The sequence below is a fragment of the Xylona heveae genome, assembly GCF_001619985.1.
Source record: "Xylona heveae TC161 unplaced genomic scaffold L228scaffold_7, whole genome shotgun sequence".
NCBI lineage: Eukaryota > Fungi > Ascomycota > Xylonomycetes > Xylonales > Xylonaceae > Xylona > Xylona heveae.
The window spans coordinates 103474-128327 of record NW_017264199.1 but is presented as its reverse complement, the minus strand read 5'-3'; the positions used below and the strand labels follow the sequence as shown (position 1 = coordinate 128327).

Genomic DNA, 24854 nt, shown 5'->3' with positions numbered 1-24854 from the left:
GGGGGATAATGACATGCTGCGGGCTATTTCGGGGGTTCCACCTGTTCGGCTTACTCTACAGGTAAACCGACGACTTGGGTGAGACTTCACGCGAAGGCGGTCAGGGACTCATGTCGCACAGTAACCGTTACCGCAGTATGCGCGTAAAACGTTTGGCTGTTGCGATTAGGGACCCGTGGTAACCGGGCTTTACTACCACCCAAAAAGGAAAAAAATAAGTTACAGGCACCGGGATGTCGGGGGTTTGGCCTTAAACCTCTTTGATAACGGGCGGATCATTCGGCCTTCATTTTGGGGCAGTCGCTTAGTCATCTCCAAAGTCGTTGTGTTGCTCGCATCTAAATTCAACCAAACCTCCGCCAAAGGCCAAAATATTTAAAAGCTTTGGGATAACTTGCAGTATTCGATATACTTCTTGCGTATTGTTAAAATTTTAATTTTGCTGCTGCTCAACCATCTAGATAAAACAATTGTTCTCGTCGCTCCTCCAGAGTCTCTCTGTACAAATTGAACTGGGCCATGGCTTCATCATAGTCCTCATGAGAGACCCCGCCATCTGCGCCCAAAACCAGGTCGCGCAAGCTCTGAAAGTCGACTCTAGCATCTCCCCATTTATCTGCGACTTTTCTAGCTTCACTGATGCCCTCTTCTGTGAATGTGACTGGGCAGGCGACATCCAAGCCTCTGCTCAGACAAATGCCATCCCATTTCTCGTATATCTGGAGCAGCAATTCCTGAAACGGAACCGGTCCATCCTGCCAGATCCGCCCGGCCAAATGCAAGATTAAGATGCTCGGGTCAACACTACATAGAAACCTGGAACGCATAGCCTTGTACGCAAGAGGATTTCCAAGCTGTAGGCACGCCATCTCATAGAATTTCTTGAGTCTTTGGACGCGGAGTCTGTCCTTTGCCGTTTCCTTGTCGGCTTCGGACAGAGTCTCGTAATCGTCGGGCAGTTGCGGCATGATCGTACCCCACTCATACGGCTCGGTAGAGTATGCTATTGCGGGAAATCCGGCTTGCATGAAGAGAGGCGCGGCATATATTCCCTGCCAATCAATAATTCCAGTTATTTTGGTACGGTCCGTCTCGTCGACAAATATATGATCAAAATAGAGTTCTTCATGCCACAGGACTGCGCTGGTAACCTCCTCTACAGGCGGAAGAATGTAGGGTAGCAGTGTGAGATAGAGCTCAAGCAGTTGCACATGTATGTCTGGAGAACATAGCGATGTTTCGGTGAGTAATGTAGGACTTTGAGGTTGGTGACGTCCGATTTGCTTAATCCATGTAATCTCGCGCTTTGCAACGGCGGCAAAATACTCCTCTGCAGTATTCCCTACAAGTATATGAAGAAAATATGTCAGTTAGATTATTTGATCACAGTTGTTCATTGAATCATTGAACCATTGATTGAAGGAATTGAATAAGGTTCAGATAAGAGAACGGAAATAACCTACATGGACCACGGTCGATATCCAGATCTCGCTTTCCGTTCTCCCAGAAACAGTTGGCAGCGACAGGGCCAATGATGAATCTGGAGGTGTTCTTTGTAGTTGCGTCAGGAATAGATAAAGTACTACAATTATCGGTAAGCATCCCAGTGGGATGAGCGTCACGGTAGTATATGCTCCCATATTTTGATAATTTTGCTGCCATCAATTTCTTCTGTATTTCAACAATATTCTCGACGAGGTGAAAGCGCTCGTACTCTGGCATTTCTGGCCATACATCGGCCAATTGACGGCCCTTGACTTTTTCCATGAGCATATATTCCGCCCCGACTGGATTGGGAGATGAGGCCACTTGATGGCCCGTACTCGATTTAAACACTCGAGGAACTGGGATTTCCAAAATATTGCGAAGCTTTAATTTGCTCAGGTTTCATGAATTAGCTTGAATCTTGATATGAAAGTATGATTGTAAGATGAATAGTCGACACACGTACGAAATCCAAAGTAGCAGTCTCACTAGCCACGATGTACTCTGCAGGGCCAGCGATAGGGTGCGGTATCTTTGCAAGGACCTCTTCTCCATTCTGCATGCGTAGCAGGAACACCTTGTTGGAGTATCCTTCGCGGAATTTGGTGAGTTCTTTACAAGGAGAGCCAAGTGCATCACTAGCAATCCGTTTCAGCGCATCCACGTCGAACTTCACATATCTTTCTGCCAGTTGCCGTGGCTCATCGTACAGCCAACGGCTGGATGTGTAGCGGAAAAGGTCGTTTGATTCTTCATGATGGGCTAAAGGATGAGTACATTAGTTGATGATTTCCCAATAGCAATGGACGTACAAAACACACCCTGGACAGTGATCGATACTTGGTTTGGTGGGTTAGTAGTAGAGGAAAAAGGCTTTTGCACTCTCCGGAGTGGATTGACATATTTATATAGCTCTTGAAATCGTCTCATCTCGGATGAGTAGAAATTCAGCAAGAAATAGGCGGTACAGGAAGAGAAATGCTTATATTGCGCTGCTTGATCACTTGGAGAGCAGAGAGCAAGATCAAGTAAGATATTTTAGAGGGAAAAGTGGCAACTATATGAGTAGGGCTAATATCATTTCAAATCGGACGACTCGAATTGTCTGTGTCAGCTGTCTACAGTAGAAATATGCATAAATACACACAATAGTGAGCACAGGTGCACTCCATTGTTGCATGCCATCACTGGACGATTCAAATGTCAATTAGATCCATATGTCGGAAGGCTGATACTTGGTATATATACTTTACAGAGGATTGATGGTGAAGTTTTCTATCAAGAGTGTCAAGTACGCTTGTTGAAGATGTGCTGACTAATGATCAAAGTGCACAGGAGGTACGAGAGCTCGAGACATGGGAGCAGTACAAATAAGATTGATATTACCGGGATTTGGAGGTTTAATTCCAGGATGTCATTAATATATTCATGGGTTTAGAGGGACTATTCATTGAAATAAAAATCAATGACATTCTCTATGAATTAATTTAAATTCAATTTTATTTTTGAAATTTTTATTTGTTTTGTAATTAATTTGCCCACTATATTTATTGCTCATTAACGTTGAGTCCCATAAACTTTTCCAATAAGTATTTCCAACATGCTCCAGATTGAAACAAAATGTTTTCACATTGTTAAATGAAAGTTTGACATGTATCATCTTGTGCTCAAGGAATTGACCTTACGGGGAGGGTCCTCCCTGGCGAAGCCCAGTATAATAAGCGGAGTTGTGAGCGAGGAGGTAAGCGGACCCAAGTCCGAATCAACACCGACGGAGTACGTCATCTCCAAACCATAATAGAAATTTCGCAGAAGATATCAAGCTGTGGAATACAAAAATTTAAGACCATGGTAAGTCCAAAACCTTTACTTGTCTGATATAAAACTGTTTTAGTCCGGGAAAATCCTATCTACCGTACGGTGCAGCACAAACATACTATAACCGGTGATGGATATACCGAGTAAAGTGACGCTGACATCAAACACAGTTTCCCTACGACATCTTCTTTCTTTTCGGAGATTCGTTGACACAGCAGTCTTTTAGCCAAGCAAAGGGTTTTGGATTTGGGCCAGCGCTTCAAGATGGTATGTATCGGGGACCTTTTCTTTTTATTAAATTCCATCCAGTGCAATGTTTTACTCGATCCACGTCTTATACCTGCCCCATTGCATACCCCCGCTTTACAATAAATGATCTTAAGGTGCAACAGAATTATCCGGCTGACACAGCTTGTATCCAGCATACATTCGACGTCTTGACGTCTTGAACCGGGGATTCAGGTACTAGAGATACCAGCATTATTTGTTCCAGGCTATCATATCAATTTTATACTAAGACGTACAGTGGATACAACTCTGCCCATGCACTGAAAACTCTAGACAAAATTGTTCCCAATCCATCTCAAGGCAAAATTCGTTTTCTGGTACGGTAGTGAACAACACTCCTCCTGCGTTAGTATCATCCTCCAGGGATAATCTACGGAGCAATTGGTACGCTATTATATTCCATTGACTACTGACATTAAACAATTCTTCGTACAGACTGTCTTTTTGGGTGCCAATGATGCTTGCCTTGCTGGTGGCCCTACACGCCAACACGTTCCAATAGAAGAGTATAAGAAGAATCTTAAGGCCATTATTGCCCATCCTCTCATCAAAGAGCACAACCCGCGCATCATTCTCATCACGCCTCCGCCAGTCGATGAGTACGGCTTGACACGCACAGACTTGGCCAAGGGAATCACAGACGTGCTTCGCACTGCAGAGCATACAAAGTCGTATGCAGACGCTGCCAAGGATGTTGGTAAAGAGCTTCAGCTTACCGTACTCGATCTCTGGACTGCGTTCATGGAAAGAGCTGGGTGGCAGCCTGAGCAGGAAGTCTTACCTGGATCGAAGAAGTTGGGGCAAAATACGTTGCTGGCAGAGCTATTCCATGATGGTAAGTGATTCCTTCTTGGACGACGACATCGACTGCAAGAATCCTCCCCGTTGAGGTCTGACGATTAAACGCTGACTCGTGGTGGTAAGGGCTTCACTTTAATCCTCCGGCTTATAAGATCCTCTTTGATGAACTCATGAAAGTGATTGCGAAGAATTGGCCAGATCAATTACCGGAAAACCTTCCATTTGTCTTCCCTCATTGGGAGGAATTAACTCGCTAATACCCTATTTCCTGTGAAGATCTTGGAATATAATTTCTCGATCAAAGCAGAAACATCGATAGATGGATTTAGATTTCGCTTTAGATTACTCTATTGCTGCTGAAATGAACATTGACATCATATGGTTTTCGTACATGATATATATACAAAAGTTTTTTTGCGACATTGAGACTTGCATTAAGCGGGCGTGCTCCACTGATGGGTCCCGTGTTGCGATCTAATCACAGATATTTCTTCGGAGCGTTGGCGCGCCTGCGCTTATAGATGACATAAGAAGCTGCCAGCAGCAATTGGAAAACGACGACAATGAAGATGAGTAGACCCATCCGAGGAGCCGAGGACGTCACAACTACGAAGCAGGGTTAGTTCGGCACCCAACATGCGTGTTCAAATGTGTATCTAGTGGAACTTACTGTGGCTCAAAGTCTGCGGTAAGCTTTCCACTATACTGCTATGAGTATCTCTCAGAGCATCCTGCAACTTGGTTAGGTGCTCCTTGTAATCCTTGCCTTCAACATCTTTTTGTATTCTTAGAACAACATTCTCGATCGCCTGTAATCTTCTGTCCATCGTGTTTAACTGCTCATAAGGGACGCTCTTGCTGTTTAGCTCAAGATGACGCTCTTCCGCCTTGGAAGATATGTACGCGACTTCCTTGTACAGCCTGGTCATCTGGTGGTTAATGAGCTGTAGACGGTTGTGGAGGTCGGCGAACTGCAAGTCGGTCGAAATCGAGGAAGCAGCTTGATCGCCTTCGTCGCGGAAAAGAGTAGCAGCTTCCTCTTTGCTGGGCGCATCTGCACTGCGCGTTGTTGGGGAGGTGGTCGTGACGAGGAACTTGTTGACTTCAATGGAATCTGGATTCTCTGCCGAGGCTGCAGAAAGGCCGAAGCGGTAGTTTGCAGGGAGTCGGACCTAAGTAACTGTGAGCCATCCGGTAGTGCTCTGTGATCCTGTAGGGACAGACCTTATCTGATTTGAAGCACAGCTTATTGTCAACTTCCACCTGGAAAAATTCCGACGTCTGCTTGACCTGAATGTGTGATGGTCGTCCTAGGTTCCGATAAGGATAATCGCAGTGGCCAAATGCCAGCGAGTCGACGCTATGGTGGTTCTTGTATTCTGTGCTTCCATCGTTCAAAAACCCGCGGATACTTCCTCCCTGTGAGAGTAAGTCAGCATTGCTGCTATAGTTATGGCGCCGCAGATAATCCATTGTACCTTTCCCCCATACGGGTCCAACACCAATGCCAAGCCATCAAATTTACCCACAGTGTAGATGCTTGACGTGCCAATTTCCGACAAACCTTCCTGGGTATACCAAAGTTGAAGATTTCCATTTCCGCGGTCTGGGCCAGTGGCTCGAAATTCGAAGTCGACCGTCCACTCAGTATGGGGCTCCCTTGAACAGCTTGCGTCAGTATGCGTCGAGCTCAGCAGGTATCGGAATATACGAACTTGTTGACTGCCCAAAGCGCACCGCGGCGATTGCCAGGGTAGGGTGGAGTTAAGACGATACGGTCTGAGAGCTGTTGGAATATCATTAGTATTGCAACGCAAGCTTGGATCTTGGATCAAGAGAATGACAACTTACAATTTGAGGCGGATCACCGTCTCCTGAAATTTGCCAGCCCTCTATCGTTCGTTGATCGCGAGATATGCTAAGGCAGTACGATTCATCATCAGTTGGACTATATGCAGACTATGAACGAAAGCTTATCGACAATTGACATACCTCGGGCCATATCCAAAACTTAGTCCCTCAACAAGGTATTGAGCCCGGGCGACAGAGGACGCAAGAGTCAACCACAGGAGGGATCGCAAAGAGCGTGGCGAGGTCTGCATCTTCACGGTAGAGGTGTTAGGCGCTCTTTGGAATCGAAGATGAGTTTTGGCATCTACTATCAAGACGGGAGTTCGATAAAGTCGGGCAAAACACCGTGTTTCAGCTCGGTCGGCGGCGGAAGTTAAGGATACTCCTCACAATAGACGCTGTGGTCCAACCCAGTACGGCAGCAATGATGCAATATCGTAATTCCCTTGCTACCGATACCGCAGTCGAGGATAATTCAACACTGTGCCGGATTGTCACGTCCGAAAAGCGAACAGCGTGGTGAATTGAGCCGTCAGACATGACCATAAACAAAGTGCAAACTGGCCAAACTGGTAGCTCCGCCGTCGCCTCATTGTGCCCCTGTGGGGATGTTGGTCCCCTGAGCTCGCTAGGCCGACTTGTTCTAGAATAGGCAGTTTCCTGGTTAACTTCAACCCCAATAATTTGTTAGTCTCTTGGTTGTCATCTCGACAGGCAGCTCGATGATCTGGGGACAATACTTTGCAGAGGATTTACTTGAGCACATGTTCCAATGAAGACCAGGATCTAAGACACGATCGTGTGGATGGAACCATGGCTGAATTCTATCCCTCAATTTCTCAATGCGCTATCGTCGCCACGGCCTTGAAACTCCTTCTCTTTCCAGCGTAGTATGAGACACGTGGATGTGAATTATCAAAGCATACAAGATCATAAGTTGCTGACTTTTGCTGAACAGCAAATCCACCGATTTCGAGGTACATAGGAATTGGCTTGCAATTGCGCATTCTCTTCCAGTCAAAGAATGGTATTTCGAGGTACATTCAAGAGCAGTTCCCGTGACTTCAGTTGTGGAATTGACAGTCATTAGAAAACGTCCGAATGGACGCTGGATTACCCCCCTTTCTTCGCCTACTTTGAATGGGTGCTCTCTCAATTTGCCGCTTATTTTCATCCGAATCTCTTGGAGGTGAGCCAGCTCGAGTACGACAGTTGGCAAACCATTTACTTCCAGAGAGCAACGGTGATTGCTACTGAGCTTATTCTGGTTTACGCCCTCCATCTGTATGATCCCACCCTAACGTTTTCGCGAATTTAATCTCATCCGCTCTTCAGTTACGTTCGAACTTCACCTTTGATTGCAAAACAAACAGCACACGTGGCTGCATTGTCCATTTTGCTCTCCCCAGGCCTACTGATTATAGATCATATCCATTTCCAGTACAATGGCTTTCTCTATGGTATCCTTATTCTCTCCATTGTCTTGGCCCGACGACAGTCGACGCTTCTCCTGAGCGGCCTGCTTTTTGCGGCACTCTTGTGTCTAAAGCACATTTATCTTTACCTGGCTCCGGCGTATTTCGTGTACCTTCTCCGCCAGTATTGTTTGAGCCCGAGATCCATCTTCCGGCCCCGATTTGGCAATTGCGTGAAGCTGGGAACAGGAATCTCAGCTATCTTTGCCACCGCATTTGGTCCTTTCGTTTACTGGGGCCAGGTAGACCAGCTTTTGAGCAGGCTCTTCCCGTTTGCCCGTGGGCTATGCCACGCTTATTGGGCCCCAAATGTATGGGCTATGTACTCATTCGCCGATCGTGTGCTCATTCATGGTAAGTACTAGGCTGCATAGAACTGAGTACAGGGAATCTGACAATACTGTTTCAGTTGCGCCGCGGCTAGGTCTTCATGTTGATGAGACCGCGGTCCACAGCGTCACTAGAGGCCTTGTAGGCGATACATCATTTGCAGTGCTGCCGAACATACCGCCGAAGATTACCTTTCTGCTTACCCTCGCATTTCAGACGGTGAGATTGAGCGCCTGCAGTCTTCAAAATCTTAGCACCGATTTGATGCTAACTCCTGCCTAGATCTGCCTACTCAAGTTGTTTTTCCAGCCGAACTGGGAGACATTTGTGGGAGCTGTTACTCTCTGCGGCTATGCGTCATTCTTGTTTGGCTGGCACGTGCACGAGAAGGCTATTCTTCTGGTGATTATCCCTTTTAGTCTCCTGGCTCTTCGAGATCGACGATATCTAGGCGCGTTCCGTCCGCTAGCCGTGGCCGGGCACGTGTCTCTGTTTCCACTCCTGTTCACGGCGGCGGAATTTCCAATCAAGACCGTCTATACTGTATTTTGGCTCGTAACATTTCTTTTTGCCTTTGATCGGCTCGCGCCGGTGTAAGTTCATCTCATGCACCCTTGAGATTAGTGACCCTGGCTGACTAGAGTAGATCATCTCGGCCGAGGGTCTTCCTGCTCGACAGATTTTCGCTCCTTTATATCACGGTAGCGATCCCACTTATTGTCTATTGCTCCATGGTCCATGAACTGGTCTTTGGCAAGCGCTATGAGTTTATTCCACTGATGTTTACAAGTTCATATGCGGCAATCGGAGTGGTTGGGAGCTGGATTGGGTTCCTTGTCGTTTACTTCACATCATAGAATTTCATGCGTGGAACAGTGATACCAACTCCAATAGAAGAATTTATCCACGAAGAAGTCTGATTAATATTCCAAAAAAACTAGTTGTATCCTATCGCATACGCTGCTCGTCGTCGGCGCACTGTGAGCGGATCGGCGGCAGGAGAATGGATGAAAAAAGCGCGTTGTCAGGGGGAGAAGGTGTTCTGCAGACAAAGTGGACAGACGTAGAGAGACCCGGAAATGGTTTAGCTCCAATTTCCCTTCTCTGGGCCCCACGCGAGGCGATGCCGTGTCGACCAGATTGTGCCCACCGTTTGTTTCGCGAGAGGTAGGCGGTACCTCTTATTTTGGTGCAACAGGGTAGAGAACACAAAGTACCGCAACGCGAAAGGGTACACGCGCAGAAGAACAGCCTAAACTTTATTTGGAGCCAAGACCCACGACAACTTCTCCTCGGCCCTTCAAGATGTTTGTGGCTTGTTCTCTTGGACTCGGTTCAGTCTTTGGTAGGACAATGAATATCTGATGAGATGTAGACCTCCCTTGCTGAGCTGGATTGATATGCAATCTCATGCGCATTCAAGTTGAAGGAAAGAAACATTACTTGCTTAATTGTGTGGACATCTACTCCCCCGCCATGTAAACAAACCTTATCATGCATTGCTCCCGCCGCTGTGCGGAGCACCAGGCTTTTCTCAGTACAATTAATTTACATCTCTCGCAGACAACAAATAAGCTGATCAATCTCATATTTGGTCACGGGCTCGAATAAGAGCATTTTTTGGATCCCTAACAATCCCCTTTCTTTGTGCATCAAATCAACCAACGAGGAGATAGCATATTGATGCGCGAGATGTAAGGACGTCAAGAGGCGATCAATGGAGTCTGGAGTTCAAAACTGAAATAGATGATACTAAAAGTATTGTAGCAAGTGTTTTTATGGTAACTTTGGCTCATTCTTGTGATTTAGATCGTGTGCCTCAATGTCGCGCTCTATATGGCGACGATGGATGGACCAACCCGAGGGTGTATAATGTGTATTTAGAAGACACTAAAACGAATCCACAATTTATATCATAAATATTCACAATCTAGGGCTCATTTAAATGCGGTTGCGACTTGAAGGGAGTGGTGATCTGCGCGCTGGTGGTTTACAGGATTGCATCCACCTCGATTGAAGAGCGTCATTAAAGGACCCCTGCAAGCTACCCCATTTTTCAGGGACAGCTACACCATTATCCTTGCACTAAAACTGACAGCATTTATACTCATCTTGTTCGCATTTTACGGCGGAGTATTTTGAGTACTTGAATGGCACTGAAAGCTGCGTGGCTGGTAGATCTCGAGGGGGCCAAAACGAAGAAGCCTGATGGGTGTGGCCGTGGAGGGTGCCAAATGACGATGGACAACAGGTGGATGAGGAGGTTTACTCGAGATTTAGCGAGAGGCGGCCATGGATCAAACGAGTAAGCGAATCGCGCAGATGGCATGGCCCTTTACCGCTTCGGTTCAGAGAGACCGGGCTAACACGCCTTCCCCCGTCACTCCTTTAACCGGGGGTGCCTTTTTGGTCGTGGACGCCCCTCGAGCAAAAGACGCCGTTTGGCTCCGTCGGGGGGCCCTTTTTTCCCTCCCTCCTCTGGGAGGGCCCTAAACAGCCAGACAGCGCCCCCCCAAAAAAAGGCACAAGGAATTATCTGAGTGCCGCTCAAATCTCTTCGCAGAGGCCCGCGCTAATACGTCGCCAACAGGTACCCCATGTACACACCCCAATTACCCGTACCCGTGCCCTTGACCATACAGGGTAGTCCTATCACTTAATCCATTAAAGAAACGAATGAGGCTCCCTTCTCCGTTTTCCACCTCTTCCTCATCTTCAATCTTTCTTCACATTGACTCCGTCCTTGCCGCCATTTACCTACATATGTCCTGCCACGACACTGCGGGCATATTCCATCATTAAACAGCCTCCCCGATCACAGCTTTAATCGTTGATAAGGCCTCATCTGAATTTCTTTGGCTATCAGCGAGCGACGCGGTGTGATCGATCGAGAGGTGAGTTTTCACCCCCGCGTTCAAAAGGCGTGACACGCTTGTCTATGACCGGCGTGTTTCTCCGCCAGGTCGCCACCATGACTGTCTGAATTTTGATTCCTTGTTAAAACTTGCATTCATGCATGTCTTGTTTTGTTTCATTCATCGTTTTCGCCTTGATTTATATGTTTATTTCATTTTCATTGCTGCTTCAGCTTGCCACGGCTATGGCCAGCCAGACCCACATCTGATGAAACCTTGTGAGCAGAACTAGCCACGCGGTCTTACGCCAAGCTTCGACCTATGGCCATTTGAAATTATCCACCATGGTGAATCACAAGTCTTGAGAGATCTTAGCTTCTGACCGCTATCTAACTCTACTAGGTTTTGTTCAAACGAAAACCCGTTCAGTATCTTTCCCGCCCCCAGATCAAGGATGACAATGCCGATGTAAGTGTTCATGCCTTGTCTCATTCACAGTATTTTGGGTAATTGGGCATTCCGTACTAATTCACTGCTTAGGTCTGGGTAATCGGACAGACTGGAGAAATCTTTACAAATTATGGAGATTATCTCCATCGGTAAGTAAAAGCCCTCTGGCATCAATGATGGACATCCAACTGTGAATGTGCTTTTTTTTGTCAATCAATACTGACTGGACCAGTATGGACTTTTACAAGCAGGTTTGTCCCAGCCGATGTGGGCCACGTTCATGAATGTTTCCGACTAACTTTATGCCTTCACTTTGCCAAAAGAAACGATTCATTTGTACCATCACGGGCCACTCAGGTTTAACTTTCTTTGAGGCTTTGAAAAGCGAAGTAATTTCTTCCCTTGTCGAAATTTCTCAATCGATGAGCTGACTTGCTGTAGATGGAGGGGTCCAAAGATGTCGATAAGTCTTTCCCAGAGGCTTTGAAGGAACCGATCCTCCGCAGGGTTCAGTTCTCAACTGTATCTCGCATTGACTCCCTTGGTAAGCTTGGGCTTCTTCAAGTTCATCGCAGATGTTGCTAATATATGCATCTCTTACGTCTGCAGTTGACAAGATATATGATGTGGGTCACTTTGAACATTCCAGCTTTGGAGCTCAGCTTTCTGACAATCTTTAGGACTTTAAACAAGACTTTTATCCTGGCGAAAATGTCACTGTTATATTAGACTCGGGAGAACGTCTCAATGGCGTGGTCCGAGAAAAGGCAAAATTCCCAGAACTGACGAGGCCTGATGGCATGATAGAACGAAAAGCCTTTTCGAGATATTTTGTAAAGTTACTCAACCGACCTCACGAAGAGGCTCTTGTCGATGATGAGCACATCGTCCGAGATCGCAAGGCCTTCACAAAGCACATGCTTCGGTCCTTTATCAAAAAGACGGTGGTACGAGAAGCCTGGACTGGAGCCCCGTGGCTAGTAAAGGAAAGGTTTGCCAAGGATTATCGCATCGATACCAATATTCCAGCACATCTACTTCAGAACATCAAAGGCGCGGAGAAAAAGGCCGGCCCCTCCTCCTCGGGGCGGAAAAGCGAACAAGAGGCCGCGCTGCTCAACTTTCTGGCAGCTGCTGCTAAACTTCCCGAGCTAAAACCAGCACCGAGCGGATCAAAGGGCAAGCTCACGTTGGAACAAATTGCTAGAAACAAGCACGAGCAGTTTCTGGAATATCGAAAAGCGCTCAACGGGCACCCAAGCTTTTCTCCCGGCGGACAGCCCAGTACAACCGCGACATCGCCAAGTCAGCCCAGTAACTTTGCACCTCCGGAGCAGATGCTAGTAAAAAGCTCGCCGAAACCCGCGCCTCCACCTCCAATCAAATATCCGATCGAGGATCTCGAGATTATCCCACTCCGAGATGGCACCCACCGGCCAGCTCTCAAATATCTGTCTCACGACACACCCAGTACAGGAAAGAAATTTCACGGAGCTCACAAGGATATCCACATGAGATCAGTCGGCCCGCTGCTCGAGACTTGGGATACTATCAATGTTTTTTGTGAAATCTTCCCGATCGACTCGTTTACGTTTGATGATTATATCGAAGCTCTTCGCTTTCACTCCGACGAAGTGCAATGCGAACTCTTCGTGGAGCTGCACTGTGCTCTCCTCAAGGAATGTGTCGATGAAGAAGGCAACGTCCTCGTCAATATCCCAGAGGTGGAGGAGGACAGCGAAGATGAAGAGTCGGACAACGAAAGTAGCGCAACGCCAACACCAGAGCCTGAGGAGGAACCTCCACGCAGACGGACTCGTAGTAGCTACGCCAAAGCTGCCGTGATTGAAGAAGAGGTGAAGCGAAGTCCTAGTGTGGAAAAGATAGCGCATAGAGCCGAGGAAATGCTAGGAAATTATGGATGGATAGAAAGGCTGCAAGCGAGAGATTTTCGCAACGGAGGCTGGGAGATTATCATTGTCGGTTTACTGCACCAATTATCCCTTGACGAACGGCGGCAAAAACTCTGCGAAGAACTACTTTCGAACCTCGCTCCTCTCGACGAGGACGCGAGCCAAGAGACTGCACGATTGCAGTATGCTTATCTTGACATCAACCTGCGCATCCAGATCATACAGATACTTTGCTTACTCATCGTCGAAACCAAGAGCGTGAGGGGTTACATGGAGGAATGCAGCGAAGCTATGACTATGTTCCGCAAGGACAGAGTCAATTGGCAGCGTACTAGGAAGGAAGCGTAAGTCATGCACAGTTTTTGTACCATGCGTGCAAATCATCAAGCCAAGCTGCTAATTTCGAATTCTTGTCAATACAGAGCGGAGGAATTACGTGTGCTCGACGAAGTCCGACAGCAACTAATACCAGAATCGACCCCACCCGCAGTAGAAGCGCACACTGAGGAGAAGGAAGATGTCAAGATGACCGATGCCGATGACGAGGAACTTGCCGAAGAGGACCAGCAGCATCAGTCTGACGAAGGAGATTCTCAGGCAGTCCGGTCTCTTCGCAGAGCAGACGACCGTGCCGCCCAGAGGAAGCGCAAGCGAGAGGAGGAAAAGGAGAAGAAGGAGAAGGCCGAGGCGGCTGCAAAGCTTCCAAAATTATCAGCTCAAGCCAAGAAGCTTTTGAAAGACATTGAGAAAAAGAAGGATAAGATTAAGGAGTGTGAGAAGGCGCTTGGGACAATAGAAATGGATCTTCGGGAAGCCGACTGTTTCCGGACAAAGATCTTGGGAAGAGATCGATTCTGGAATCGATATTACTGGCTGGAGAGGAACGGTATGCCTTATGGCGGCCTTCCAGAGAGCTCAACCTCTGACGCCGGCTATGCGAATGGATGTATCTGGGTGCAAGGGCCAGACACGGTTGAACGCGAAGGTTTCATCGATCTCCCAGAAGAGGATAGCAAGCAGTATCGCAAGACGTTCCAGATGACGGTCGCTGAAAGGAAGAGGCTCGAAGAGGGCCATACAAACGTGTTCCAGGCCGACCAATGGGGTTACTACGATGAGCCTGATTCGTTGGACATGCTGATTGGCTGGCTCGATCCTCGCGGTCACCGTGAATTGAAGTTGCGCAAGGAGCTCCAAGCGCTGCGCGACAAGATGACGGAATGCATGAAGAAGCGCAAGGAGTATCTCGCGGCTGCCGAGGAACAAATGGCTGGCGCAGAAGAGCCCACGGCCCGAGTGTCGACTCGTACCAAGACGTACGTTGACACGACCGGTCATCGGTGCTTGGAGTGGCAAAACTCAATGGCGCTGGAGGAACTGGGCCACTTGCATTCGGAGCAGCCAAGACCAGCCAAGAAAGCCAGAAGATCGGATGGGACCAAGGAGATCAAAGCCACCAACAAACAAGGCAAACCTCTTGGCAGACAAGGAGCGCGTAACGCATCTTAGGTCGATATTGTTCTCCGGATCGCATCCCACAGAGACGCCTTTGCGCCTTTTGTTCTCAGGTGCTTTTCTTTCCTTTTCTTTTTCTCCTTTCTTTCTTTTTCCATCTTTCTTTCCCTATGGCATGGCATTGCTTTGCACTTTCACTTGGCGCGACATCCGTTTGTTGGAATTGACAGCCCCAGCGAAGAGCTTTTCTATTCTACGTTGCGGATTTCATCTTGCAAGCAAAGTTTTCAGGCAAATTTGTTGCTCTCTGATTGTTGAGGGGATTTTACTTCTTTTCCATCTGATCTCATGGTCTTGCGAGGAGTTTGAAGGGTAACTTGCATTACTCTCAGGAGCTTGGGCATTTCCCTTCCTTTTTTTTAATTATAATATTGCAAAGGGGATCTTTCCACAATTTAAATAATGGTTGGGATCTCGAGCCACAATAGAGACATTATTACAATACCATCAAGGTCCTCGAGAGTAAATTATCGAACTGGTGATACATGTGCATGTTAGCGCGGCGTCAATCTGACCAATAGAACCGAGTCTGGTAATCGGTTCTGGCTCTTCAGAAAAATGTTTGCGTTTTCTTATCAGCACCGGTGAACATGCAAGCTTGCCAAGCGGCTAGATCATAAGCGTACCTATTACCTATTACATGGTAGCGATTGCATTGCGATTTCAGGTACAGAATACTCTATCGCTCACCTCCGACCACAACAATGCCCCGCCTTTGAGGAGGGGCCGTATACAATATCTAAGGTAAGCTCTGTTACTCATACCCCGCCGTGGAAAATATGCAAATAAAAGAATTTATTAGACTCTCTCTGAATATTTCTTTCTATCTCCAATTTAGCATTGATTCTTACAATTTGATTCTAAAGGGACTTCTGACTCCTTTTTCTCAATGAGGCACCACGTCTGAGCTGACGGCTTCCATCTACCTCACTGTGTAATAAAAACACACAATCGCTGACGCTGGGATACCCCTCCCAGACCTGATTCGTATTCAAGCTCTGTTCGTATCGGCCTCGGAGCTCCGGGAGCTCTGGGAACAGCCATGGCCGATTCAGCAATATCCCTGATTGACGCCCCCAAAACACTCAAGGATCGTGCAGTCTCGTATCATGGCCGGGTCCCTGTCCTGCGGAAACTCCCGTTTCCCGCCGTGGCTATCATTCTCACCTTGATTTTGGTAAACGCTCTTGTTTGGGTAGCAGTTGGTATTGTCCTTGTAAGTTCTTTTTTTTTCTTGGTCTTTTATTTATTTGTGTTTTTTTTTTTTTTTTCTCATATCTATTTTATTTTGTTCTTTTATTATTGTTTTTTCATGTCCAATTCTGTCATATTTTGCACCGCAGAATTATGCGTTTGGCCACTGGGGAGAAATTGCATTACTATGTCTATTACTTGTGCTCATAATTCTTTGATTGTTTTTATTTTCTTATGCTTTGGTTGCATGCATATACTTGGACCAACTATTCCTGACACGTTGATAGCATTTTCATACGTATGTTCTCCTCAAAGAATTTCTGTCAGGGACTCAGGCTAGACTACCTAGACGGTCTGGAGATTTCTTCAGAAAAGAACATGTTATCTGACCGGCAATAGGGCACTCGTTTCTACAGCTGTGTTGTCATACACATTAGGTCTCCGCCATGCATTGGACGCTGATCATATTTCCGTACGTCAATGGCCCTACGTCTTCAACCTCACACAGTGACTCCAAGAGTCCAACCCACAGGGATCCAAGGATCCAAGGATTCAAGAAGCAACATTCATTGACAAGATGTACCTAGGCCATTGACCTAATGACTCGGCGTCTTATTGCATCTGGTAAACGACCTGCTACAGTAGGCACATTCTTCTCCCTCGGGCACTCAACGTAAGTTACAGCCTCATGTGGTGAATAACGTCCCCCTCCTCCTCCTCCTCCTCACATTCGGGATAGCCTCCTGCTGATACTCAGATCTATAAAACGTCTAGAATCGTCATCATCACATCAATTGTCGTAGCAGCTACAGCCGCAGCGATTAGTGAGAAATTTGACAAATACAGCCGCGTCGGGGGGATCATTGGCACCGCTGTCTCCGCCGGCTTCCTCATCCTGCTCGGCATCATGAATATCTACATTCTGTATAAACTCGTCCAGCAGCTGCGGAAATTAATTGCCTCTCACCCCGGCGAAGAAGAGGGGTTCAAGATCCAGGGCGCCGGGTGTCTGTTTCATCTTTTTAAAAAGATGTTTAAACTCATTGACAGGTTGGTCCTCTTCTCCTCCCTTTCCCTTCCCATGTATCCTTCTCCCTTCTCCCCTCCTCCCCTCCTCCCCACATCCTTTCCCTCGCTCCTCTCTCGGACTTCGATACGCCCCTATATTCTCCATCTAGCCTGGCCTACAACCGTCGGTGGTTAACTAACACAGTGGTACATTCTTAGTCCATGGAAAATGTACCCCCTCGGCGTCCTCTTCGGTCTCGGCTTCGACACCTCCTCCGAGATCGCCCTACTGGGCATCGCCTCCATCCAAGCCGCCAAGGGGACCAGCGTCTGGCTGATCCTGCTATTCCCCATTCTGTTCACGGCGGGGATGTGTCTGCTCGACACGACCGACGGCGCGCTGATGATGACACTGTACACCTCGACCTCGCTCGCGCGCGACCACATTGCCATCCTGTACTACTCCATCGTGCTGACTGCCATCACCGTCTGCGTTGCGCTCGTCATTGGCGTCATCCAGCTGCTCTCGCTCGTGCAGAACGTCGCCGAGCCCTCGGGCACTTTCTGGGACGGCGTCGCCGCCGCGGGCGACCATTTTGACATTATCGGCGGCGCGATATGCGGGTCGTTTATCTTCTTTGGCGCCCTCAGCGTCGTTTTGTATGGTCCCTGGCGGCGGCGCGTAGATCGGCGTCGTATGTCCCATCCCCCTCATCCTCTTCATCTGCCTCATGATCATTATCATGCCGCCGCCGACGAGGCCGAGGTTGGAACAGCTGGGTGCTCAGCCGAAGACGGTGTGGTTGGACCGCATGATCACCTGTCGGAAGCTGGATACTTGGATGCTGAGACGGCGTCGTTGGCGGGACTTGACCGGGAGCGTGACCAGGAGCGGGGACTGGAACTAGAAATTGAGCGCGAAATGGCCTCGGATGTAGCTCAGGACCAGAGTCTGCATGGACCTATCGCAGCAGCCACGCCGCGGGATAAGACTATGACGCAGCAGGATACGAGCAAAGACGGCAAAACTACAAAGACAAATGTAACTGTGCGATCAATCGAGGAATCGCCGGAGGAAGAGACAGGGCCAGGTACATCTGCACATGCACATGCAAATGCAACTGCAATTACGCCGTCGTCATCATCTTCTGCGAGATAAAGGCGTCGTGTTAATAAAAGGTGTGTGTAAAAAGACATACAAACAACTTGTGTTAGAAGAAGGGATGTTACATATCGGACATATAGTGATAGGAGTGGCTGTCGATACAATAAACTATACATTACATCTAACTTTCAATGACATCACTGAATGGCAAGCACGGAGCGGTATATTTTATTCATATATATTCATAATTGTTTCCCTGTCTACTCTCTATACTCATACAAAGTGACTTTTGGACTTTTAGACTCGTAGACTTCTAGTCTAGTCTCCCTTCTCAATCTCGTACACTTGTATAGAAATGACAACAAAAGGAAAAAAAAAAAGCTTTTCAAATAGAATTCCCATCGATCAACAATGGTACCGCAGTATTCCTTTTTCCATTTTCCTTTTTGGTTCAATACCAGCCACTTTATCCCGTTCTCTTCGGTGAGATGTATGCTGATATGCCAATGGATAAAAGAAGAGATATATGCAGGGTGAAAAATGAACAATGAAGATAGACAGATGAAACCAGAGATAGAGAAAAAAAGAGGAAACAAATGCATGAACATGTGCACATAACGAATGCAGTCATGGGATATGATGAACAAGACCAAACAACAACCACCTATTCAGACGACAACAACAATAACAACAACAACAACAACAATATCATCAAATGAGTCATCATCATCATCATCGTCAAGTCAAAGCAAAAACGAGCTTTGCGACAGAGAAAGTATGATACAAGAAAAAAAAAAAAAAGAGTCGGGGGACGGCGTGCGAGATACCGCATCTCCAATCATGATCTGAGGAAAGGGGGAAAAAAAATGCGACGATGAAGAAAAAAATAAAATAAATTTCAAATCACTGGGCATTGCTCTTGCATACCCAGGCATCGTTGCTGGAGGCGTTGTGGATTGAGTACCCAGAGGTGTACAGGCCGATACCGCAAATGGCAAAGGCAATGCCAATGACAAAAATGCTGGAGATGAACATGAAAATGTTGCGAATCGAGCTGAACCACTTGCCCTTGTTTAAAAAGAGCCAAAAGATGCCAGCCACGCCGTACGAGAACCACGACACAGAAAGGGCCGAGATGAGCGCCAAGAGGTCGTTGAATTGCGGTATACTCTCGGCAATGACAAAGGCAATGACCCAAGAGCACAAGGTGATGCCGACCCAGCTGCCGGTCGCGAGTGCTGAGCGTTTGGTCATGTGTCGCGTGCCTCGAAAGATTCGCACGTAAATGTACTTGGCTGCCACGTGGCCGTAAATAACGCCTGCAATGACAATCTGTTTTGAAAAGTTAGCAAGAGTGGTTCGAAGAGGGAATACTTTCTCGAGGGAATTTTCGCAAGAAAACGTACGGTTGGAATGGCAAGGCCCCAAGCAACCTTCATGACCATTGGTCCAGCGGATCCTATCGCCGGAGACTTGACTTCGGATCCGCCAAAGCGGTAGATGACAACAGAAGCGATCACATACAAGGCGATTTCACAGGTCTGGAGGAGAGTGACGGCCTTGGGCCAGTCCGTCGGTGTCTTCATTTCACTCATGAAGCCAAAGTAGCAAGCGTGTCCAGCTATCACGGGCGGCCAGGTTAGCGAGGTGGGAATATTGACAAAAATATGGACCCGAGCGTAAACTTACCATAGGCAAAGACAATGTTTGACACACTATTGAAAGCCTGCTGGAATGTAGGATGCTCAACCGCTTTCATGGTGTGCTTGCCGGGCTTCTCAATACCGACATCAATCATGGTCATCAAAACAGAGACGAAAATACTGATAAAGGCTGTATCGTTTAATTAGCCCAATTGTTCCCGAAAAAGAAAATGGCTTGAGATAATTGCCAGTAAACCAAACCTAAATAAAAGTTGAAATGGGGGAGAAATCACGTACAGGCAATGGAGAGCCAAGACATCTTCTTCAAGGTCCGCGGCAAGTCAAAGAGCCAAAAGACAACCAGACCGACGACGGACCATACAATCGTGCACGTCGCGCTGTTGGTAATCGTGTTGAGGCAAATGGTCCAGGTGAGAAGGTGGCTAGCCATGGAGAAGATGAGGTAGAGCGTCTGAGCAGCACCAAAAAGTTCCTTTCCAAACCTGCCCATCCCAAGGGGTTGAAAGAGCACCTCTCCAGCATCGGCCATGCTGTGCACGCCAGGGTAACGGATCTTAAATTGCCCAATGAGCAATCCAGTGTAGGTTGCCAAAATACCAAGACCAACAATGAGGATAACTCCAGGAACCATGCCAATTGTAGCAAGGACCGAAGGTAGCGACAGAATACCGAGAGAGATGGTCTCAGCAATCATGACTATTGAGGTCCAAGGTTAACGGGAAGAAGCATTCTAGAATAGAAAGAAGATCACTTACTCATTGACGCCTGCCACCATTCCAGCGTACGGTAGTTGACATCGCCTTCTCCCTCGGGAGCGAAAGGATCCTCATAATCTAATCCGTTCTCCTTGTACATTGACTCTTCCATGTTGGCAAACGAGCTTTGGGGAATTTGAGTAATTGAACCAGTCCGTACGTTGCCGTCTGGCGAAGAGGTTGACGACGATCCATCATTTACCATCTTGTTGTCGTGTTTAACATCCCGGCTGCTGTCATAGGGGTCTCGCGAGGTACCCTGGTCGGCCATGGTGTAGACTTTGCTTGAGAGGGAGCAAGCTCGAGGATGGATGTGTTGAAAGGTGGGAGCGGGTGTGGGATGAAGAGAGAACGGAGTTGGGGGGGGGGGAGGAGTGGTTTAAGTGCGAGCAAAAGGGAAATGACACGGTCTTCAACGGCAGATGCTTATCTTAACGTGTGAGGCGTGTGATCTCCACAATTTAATTCTGGGCTTGGCCAAGAAGTGAACGAAGAGAGAAGAGGAAGACAATGCCTCAGGACCGCGCAATTGATAAGCAAGAGCGAATGAGAAGCACGCGGGGGAAAGGCTGATGCGTGTGCTCGTAATTGGTAATTCTGACCCAGATCAGATCAGTCTATGCAAAGGAAGAGGGGACCAGTTGCAAGGGTTCCGGAAGAACAGAGAAGCAAATGAATGCTGAAAGCAGAGAGACGAGGGGTGGGGGAGGAGCAGAGTAGATTCGAACGAGAAGTGATCACAGAAGGAAAGAAATGGGATGCAAATGGTCTAACTAGTTTGAATCTTAACATCTAGGACTGGGCGAGGATGATCCTGGTTTTCAACAGCAAAATGATATCAGGGCAAGAGGTAATGGCCCAGTACCATGGCGGCGCATTCGGAACGGTGAAGAACCGTGACTGCGTATATTTGCCCGACAACCCACCGGGGCGAGGACGAACGCTGCGGACCAGACGGCATCTTTTCTGCGTATGTGGCCAGGCGATCCCTTTCTTCGGTGTTTTTCATTTTCGTGACCGGTTTGTCGGTTTGATGACAAGTAGAAGTTTCGAAGGATCTGTCGAAGAGAAGACGGAGACTAGTGGCAACGTCTTTGGTAACAGGAATAGATCTGTATGGCTTGTGAGGCTTTCTTTCCGCCGCTAGAAGGTTTCGAGAGAAAACTATGACTAAGTGGTGCGTACCTTGCGGCTACGACGGTGATTTTTCTCTGCCACTTTACTGGTTGTAGTTTAAACATTGAAGTTTTAAAGTCTTGGCTTCATGGGGGCTTTTCTTCGCTTCCGAGAACAACGGCTCTTATCTATCAACGATGCCTCAAATGGTACTAGTCAGTCCGGCTTTCGTAACTCATTTGAAGGAACAGAAAAGTACCTCACGGGGTTGTTCCTGCCAAGAGAACATTGGTTGCATCTGATTATGTATTCTGAATATTCATCAATCGCCGTTGCTTGCTAAACAAGAAAACATGTGCTTTGGACAATGTCTGCTGTAACGTGGCTCAACCGTATACGAAGTAATATATGGGGTATACCTCTCCCTGCCAGGTACTAGTGAGACCCAATGCCCAGTGGGATGACTTGCGCTAAGATCAGTCTATGGATTACATAACCCCAGATATCAGATGAGAGTCAGTCACGTGATGTCTACTCAATTACGCTCTGCAGTTCCAGGTACTCCAACGTAATTTTCAGACTGGCTCAGCCTCGTCACGTATTAGTCATCGTAGCACACAGTTGATTTGTGACGACATAACTTTCTTCTCAATTAGCATAATTTACACAATTTGGGCACAACTCTGCAAATACACTCAATACACCAACGCTCCCCATGACCTCAGACTAAGTTATTTGGAAGCCTTGACTACGCCATCATGCATCATCACAAAAGCCGAGCCAAGGTAGATATGAATATAAGACATTTATCCTTTTCCTTGCTCACCTAGATCAAACGATGCAAGAAACCAGAGAAGGAATTATATTAATTTCTACGTCATACCTTGGTTGATCACACTATATCTACGCGGGGCCGTTATCAGTCTCGGAACATTTGACCGAAAGAGCGTGGCAAGATTGTCGAATGCAAGATCCCCCCCCGGGAGCCCCTCTCCCCAGATCTCGTAATTGCACCAAAAGTGGCTTTTCACCTGAGCGCTGCCTTGGTTGTTACCCCACAGGACAATAGTATGGCCTCAGGTAAAAACCTTGGTTAGTATCGTACTTTAATTGCCGCGTTTGAAATTTCAGTATAGGAAGTGGTTTACATGCAAACAGAAGTAGCAGGTGTAGAAAATGGCACTTCTTTGAATCGAATTTCAATTCGGCTTGCATGCCTCTCTACATATGAATAGTTCACAGTAATTCCAACCAACGGCGAATGACCTATTCTGAAAACTCAAAATGTCATGCATTGTAGATATTCCCTTGCGGAGTGATTCTATGTATAACAAATAATAAAAATAGGAGATCGATGCTGATGCCCCAAGCGTAAGCATTTCAAAAAAAGACGCAAATGAAAATGCGCATTCAGCCATTGTAGAGTTTATTGCTGAAGTCAGGATATCCCGAAAAAAAAAAGGGGGATGGAGAATAAAAATGAAGATTAGGGAGAAGAAGAAATAATGATATGCAAAATTAAAGGATACGCCAGCTTGTTCGCTCCAAAAATCCAAAACCCAAATGTCATGTCGCCAAAGACTTTTTTTCGCTTCGTTGAACTTTTCGAACTTTTAATCTGCCACATGTCGTCGCGTCAGGGAGTTGAGAGCTGCGGAGCTATCGTCCATGGGTTGCTCGGCCATGGCAATTCGCGCACCTCCCAAGTCCATGGAGACTGGTTGTCATTCACGCGTTATCGCACCGGTGATTTCGACGTGATCAGTCGTAATGTCCATCATCGCCTTGCAGGGGCACCCTCGCTGATTGACCATCTTGGAGGCGGCGGGCGCTTGCTTGCTAGTTCCCGTCTCTCGTTTTCATAGTTGAGCAGTTGCTTCAAGCTGCTTTGACTGGGCGAGTTGCTCCCGGCGGCAGGGATCGTGGGTCGCTTTTCATAACTAATCTCGCCCTGGACTTTTCCATCGGACAACCTCGAGGCCGACGAGACGAAGGGGAGCGGGTAGTGTTGAGTGGGTACCGCAAACGGTTGTGAGCGTCTTCGAGCGGCCTCTTGGGCGGAAGGCACATAGGGTGTAACCAAGTCTATTGAGCGAGGGGATGCAGAGCTGATGGACGGGTTATGGCGTGGCGGTAAGGGCCGAGTAGAGAAATTGTAGCTGCTGCCCGAATAGGAGGACGCCGGCGTCGTGTGGGACAGAGAAGGTGTAGTTGCGGTCGACGAGTTGGCGGCATGGAACGGGTAGCCACCCACGTACGGAGTCGCTGAATAATGGAACAACTTTAGGTATTGTTGCGCCGCAGACTCCTGGCTCGACTTGGGACTGTTTGACGAGGACGACGGCGGCGAAGCGCACTGAGGGTAGAGGTTTGGCGGGCAAGTCCGAGCAGTCGGGGATCGCTGAGGAACGATATCGCGAACCGGCGGGTCTTCGAGGCTGAGGCTGCTGAAAGGAGACAGAGGCGGAGACGGGTCAAAGGCGAAAAAGCCACCAGCTTGGGAGCTGACAGTGTCTTTTTTGCGGCAACTGCACGAGAACAAAATGGTAAGCCTCGAATTTTGGGACCAAGTGATTGGACTTGCTCAGTGGAGAATTACCTTTCAGAGCAATAGAGGATTGAACTGCTCGGGACAACGATCTGCTTCTCGCATGTTGTGCTGTATTCATTTTAGATTAGCAATGAACAATAATTGGATTTACGCCGTGAGAACTCACCAAAACTGCAAGAAGCTGTTGGCCATTGCTTCGTCCTCGTCTCGCTTCTCCACGCCGCGACTCCAGCCGGCACCAGTTTTGGGAGGGCCTGTCGAGGTCGGCCTCCTGGTTAAAGGTGCTGGCTTGCTGGGACGGACATTGGGAGGATAGGAAGGCTTCCTCGGTCGCGGAGGTGAGCGAGGGTTAGTATGTTGTGAGATGTCTGTTGTAGTCATGTTTCGGACGATGCGACCGAGCCGTAGGTTTATACTACGGTGAGTCAAGCGATAACGAGCAAAGGGACCCTTATTTTTGGAAAGGGGGGTTGGTGCTTTGGTCGTGTGCGTGCCGTATCTATCGGCGGGTGGGCACTAAGATTCGGGCGCGTTGTGGCTGCAACCGATCAGAGTTGACTTGAGTGTCGAATCTCTTGCGATGCCCTGGAATCGGTAAGCCTCGGGAAGTGGCGGTCTGTAAGGGAGGAAAAAAGACGTCAGCAGGCGGCCCATGTTTACTCTGTTGATATGGAAAGTCA

At 47.7% G+C, this 24854-nt stretch overlaps 8 protein-coding genes across 8 annotated transcripts; 4 read left to right on the top strand and 4 right to left on the bottom strand.

Annotated features, from left to right (window-relative positions):
* Positions 1-414: 414 nt before the first annotated feature.
* On the bottom strand, positions 415-2657 carry L228DRAFT_261664 (hypothetical protein; the record flags this gene model as incomplete). The annotated part of the gene is made up of 5 exons (XM_018334350.1): positions 415-1342; positions 1464-1844; positions 1948-2247; positions 2298-2324; positions 2633-2657. 5 exons carry the CDS (start codon positions 2655-2657, stop codon positions 450-452), a joined length of 1626 nt encoding a protein of 541 aa, XP_018187052.1. The 3' UTR covers positions 415-449.
* Positions 2658-3268: 611 nt separating this feature from the next.
* On the top strand, positions 3269-4857 carry L228DRAFT_248209 (GDSL lipase/acylhydrolase family protein). Its single transcript, XM_018332803.1, has 6 exons — positions 3269-3336; positions 3474-3570; positions 3726-3765; positions 3830-3908; positions 4027-4426; positions 4516-4857. The coding sequence occupies exons 1-6, from the start codon at positions 3334-3336 to the stop codon at positions 4647-4649; spliced, it is 753 nt and encodes a 250-aa protein (XP_018187051.1). The 5' UTR covers positions 3269-3333; the 3' UTR covers positions 4650-4857.
* L228DRAFT_248208 (putative lectin family integral membrane protein) lies at positions 4738-6817 on the bottom strand. The gene is made up of 7 exons (XM_018332802.1): positions 6385-6817; positions 6244-6310; positions 6108-6178; positions 5871-6051; positions 5617-5811; positions 5063-5564; positions 4738-4998 (listed from the first exon to the last, which is right to left on the bottom strand). The coding sequence occupies exons 1-7, from the start codon at positions 6492-6494 to the stop codon at positions 4871-4873; spliced, it is 1254 nt and encodes a 417-aa protein (XP_018187050.1). The 5' UTR covers positions 6495-6817; the 3' UTR covers positions 4738-4870.
* A 129-nt stretch (positions 6818-6946) lies between these two features.
* L228DRAFT_221433 (glycosyltransferase family 57 protein) lies at positions 6947-9079 on the top strand. Its single transcript, XM_018330272.1, has 7 exons — positions 6947-7133; positions 7202-7280; positions 7334-7527; positions 7579-8072; positions 8128-8267; positions 8331-8641; positions 8695-9079. The coding sequence occupies exons 1-7, from the start codon at positions 7057-7059 to the stop codon at positions 8903-8905; spliced, it is 1506 nt and encodes a 501-aa protein (XP_018187049.1). The 5' UTR covers positions 6947-7056; the 3' UTR covers positions 8906-9079.
* Positions 9080-10848: 1769 nt separating this feature from the next.
* Positions 10849-15244, top strand: L228DRAFT_154452 (hypothetical protein). Its single transcript, XM_018329321.1, has 10 exons — positions 10849-10942; positions 11190-11250; positions 11306-11371; positions 11444-11502; positions 11586-11604; positions 11677-11742; positions 11795-11897; positions 11963-11979; positions 12034-13610; positions 13689-15244. The coding sequence occupies exons 2-10, from the start codon at positions 11248-11250 to the stop codon at positions 14773-14775; spliced, it is 2997 nt and encodes a 998-aa protein (XP_018187048.1). The 5' UTR covers positions 10849-10942; positions 11190-11247; the 3' UTR covers positions 14776-15244.
* A 386-nt stretch (positions 15245-15630) lies between these two features.
* On the top strand, positions 15631-18310 carry L228DRAFT_248203 (NicO-domain-containing protein). The gene is made up of 6 exons (XM_018332801.1): positions 15631-15997; positions 16263-16273; positions 16375-16447; positions 16563-16648; positions 16750-17025; positions 17203-18310. The coding sequence occupies exons 1-6, from the start codon at positions 15824-15826 to the stop codon at positions 18140-18142; spliced, it is 1560 nt and encodes a 519-aa protein (XP_018187047.1). The 5' UTR covers positions 15631-15823; the 3' UTR covers positions 18143-18310.
* A 681-nt stretch (positions 18311-18991) lies between these two features.
* On the bottom strand, positions 18992-20607 carry L228DRAFT_211834 (amino acid transporter; the record flags this gene model as incomplete). The annotated part of the gene is made up of 5 exons (XM_018329911.1): positions 18992-19420; positions 19495-19709; positions 19778-19921; positions 20029-20448; positions 20508-20607. The coding sequence occupies 5 exons, from the start codon at positions 20605-20607 to the stop codon at positions 18992-18994; spliced, it is 1308 nt and encodes a 435-aa protein (XP_018187046.1).
* Positions 20608-23400: 2793 nt separating this feature from the next.
* Positions 23401-24555, bottom strand: L228DRAFT_268965 (hypothetical protein; the record flags this gene model as incomplete). The annotated part of the gene is made up of 3 exons (XM_018335220.1): positions 23401-24151; positions 24223-24282; positions 24341-24555. The coding sequence occupies 3 exons, from the start codon at positions 24553-24555 to the stop codon at positions 23401-23403; spliced, it is 1026 nt and encodes a 341-aa protein (XP_018187045.1).
* Between the last annotated feature and the right edge of the window lie 299 nt (positions 24556-24854).

Bases quoted from the DNA above. Each gene is read 5' to 3' on its own strand.
- L228DRAFT_248208 (XM_018332802.1), bottom strand. From the start codon at position 6,494: ATGCAGACCTCGCCACGCTCTTTGCGATCCCTCCTGTGGTTGACTCTT. The intron at 6,311-6,384 runs GTATGTCAATTG...GTACTGCCTTAG, and splicing joins AGTTTTGGATATGGCCCGAG to CATATCTCGCGATCAACGAA. The intron at 6,052-6,107 runs GTTCGTATATTC...AAGCTGTTCAAG, and splicing joins GCGCTTTGGGCAGTCAACAA to GGAGCCCCATACTGAGTGGA.
- L228DRAFT_221433 (XM_018330272.1), top strand. From the start codon at position 7,057: ATGGCTGAATTCTATCCCTCAATTTCTCAATGCGCTATCGTCGCCACG. The intron at 7,281-7,333 runs GTACATTCAAGA...GACAGTCATTAG, and splicing joins TCAAAGAATGGTATTTCGAG to AAAACGTCCGAATGGACGCT. The intron at 7,528-7,578 runs GTATGATCCCAC...TCCGCTCTTCAG, and splicing joins CTGGTTTACGCCCTCCATCT to TTACGTTCGAACTTCACCTT.
- L228DRAFT_248203 (XM_018332801.1), top strand. From the start codon at position 15,824: ATGGCCGATTCAGCAATATCCCTGATTGACGCCCCCAAAACACTCAAG. The intron at 16,649-16,749 runs GTAAGTTACAGC...TAAAACGTCTAG, and splicing joins TTCTCCCTCGGGCACTCAAC to AATCGTCATCATCACATCAA. The intron at 17,026-17,202 runs GTTGGTCCTCTT...GTACATTCTTAG, and splicing joins ATGTTTAAACTCATTGACAG to TCCATGGAAAATGTACCCCC.
- L228DRAFT_248209 (XM_018332803.1), top strand. The intron at 3,766-3,829 runs GTACTAGAGATA...TAAGACGTACAG, and splicing joins GTCTTGAACCGGGGATTCAG to TGGATACAACTCTGCCCATG. The intron at 4,427-4,515 runs GTAAGTGATTCC...CGTGGTGGTAAG, and splicing joins GGCAGAGCTATTCCATGATG to GGCTTCACTTTAATCCTCCG.
- L228DRAFT_154452 (XM_018329321.1), top strand. The intron at 11,372-11,443 runs GTAAGTGTTCAT...TTCACTGCTTAG, and splicing joins TCAAGGATGACAATGCCGAT to GTCTGGGTAATCGGACAGAC. The intron at 13,611-13,688 runs GTAAGTCATGCA...TTGTCAATACAG, and splicing joins CAGCGTACTAGGAAGGAAGC to AGCGGAGGAATTACGTGTGC.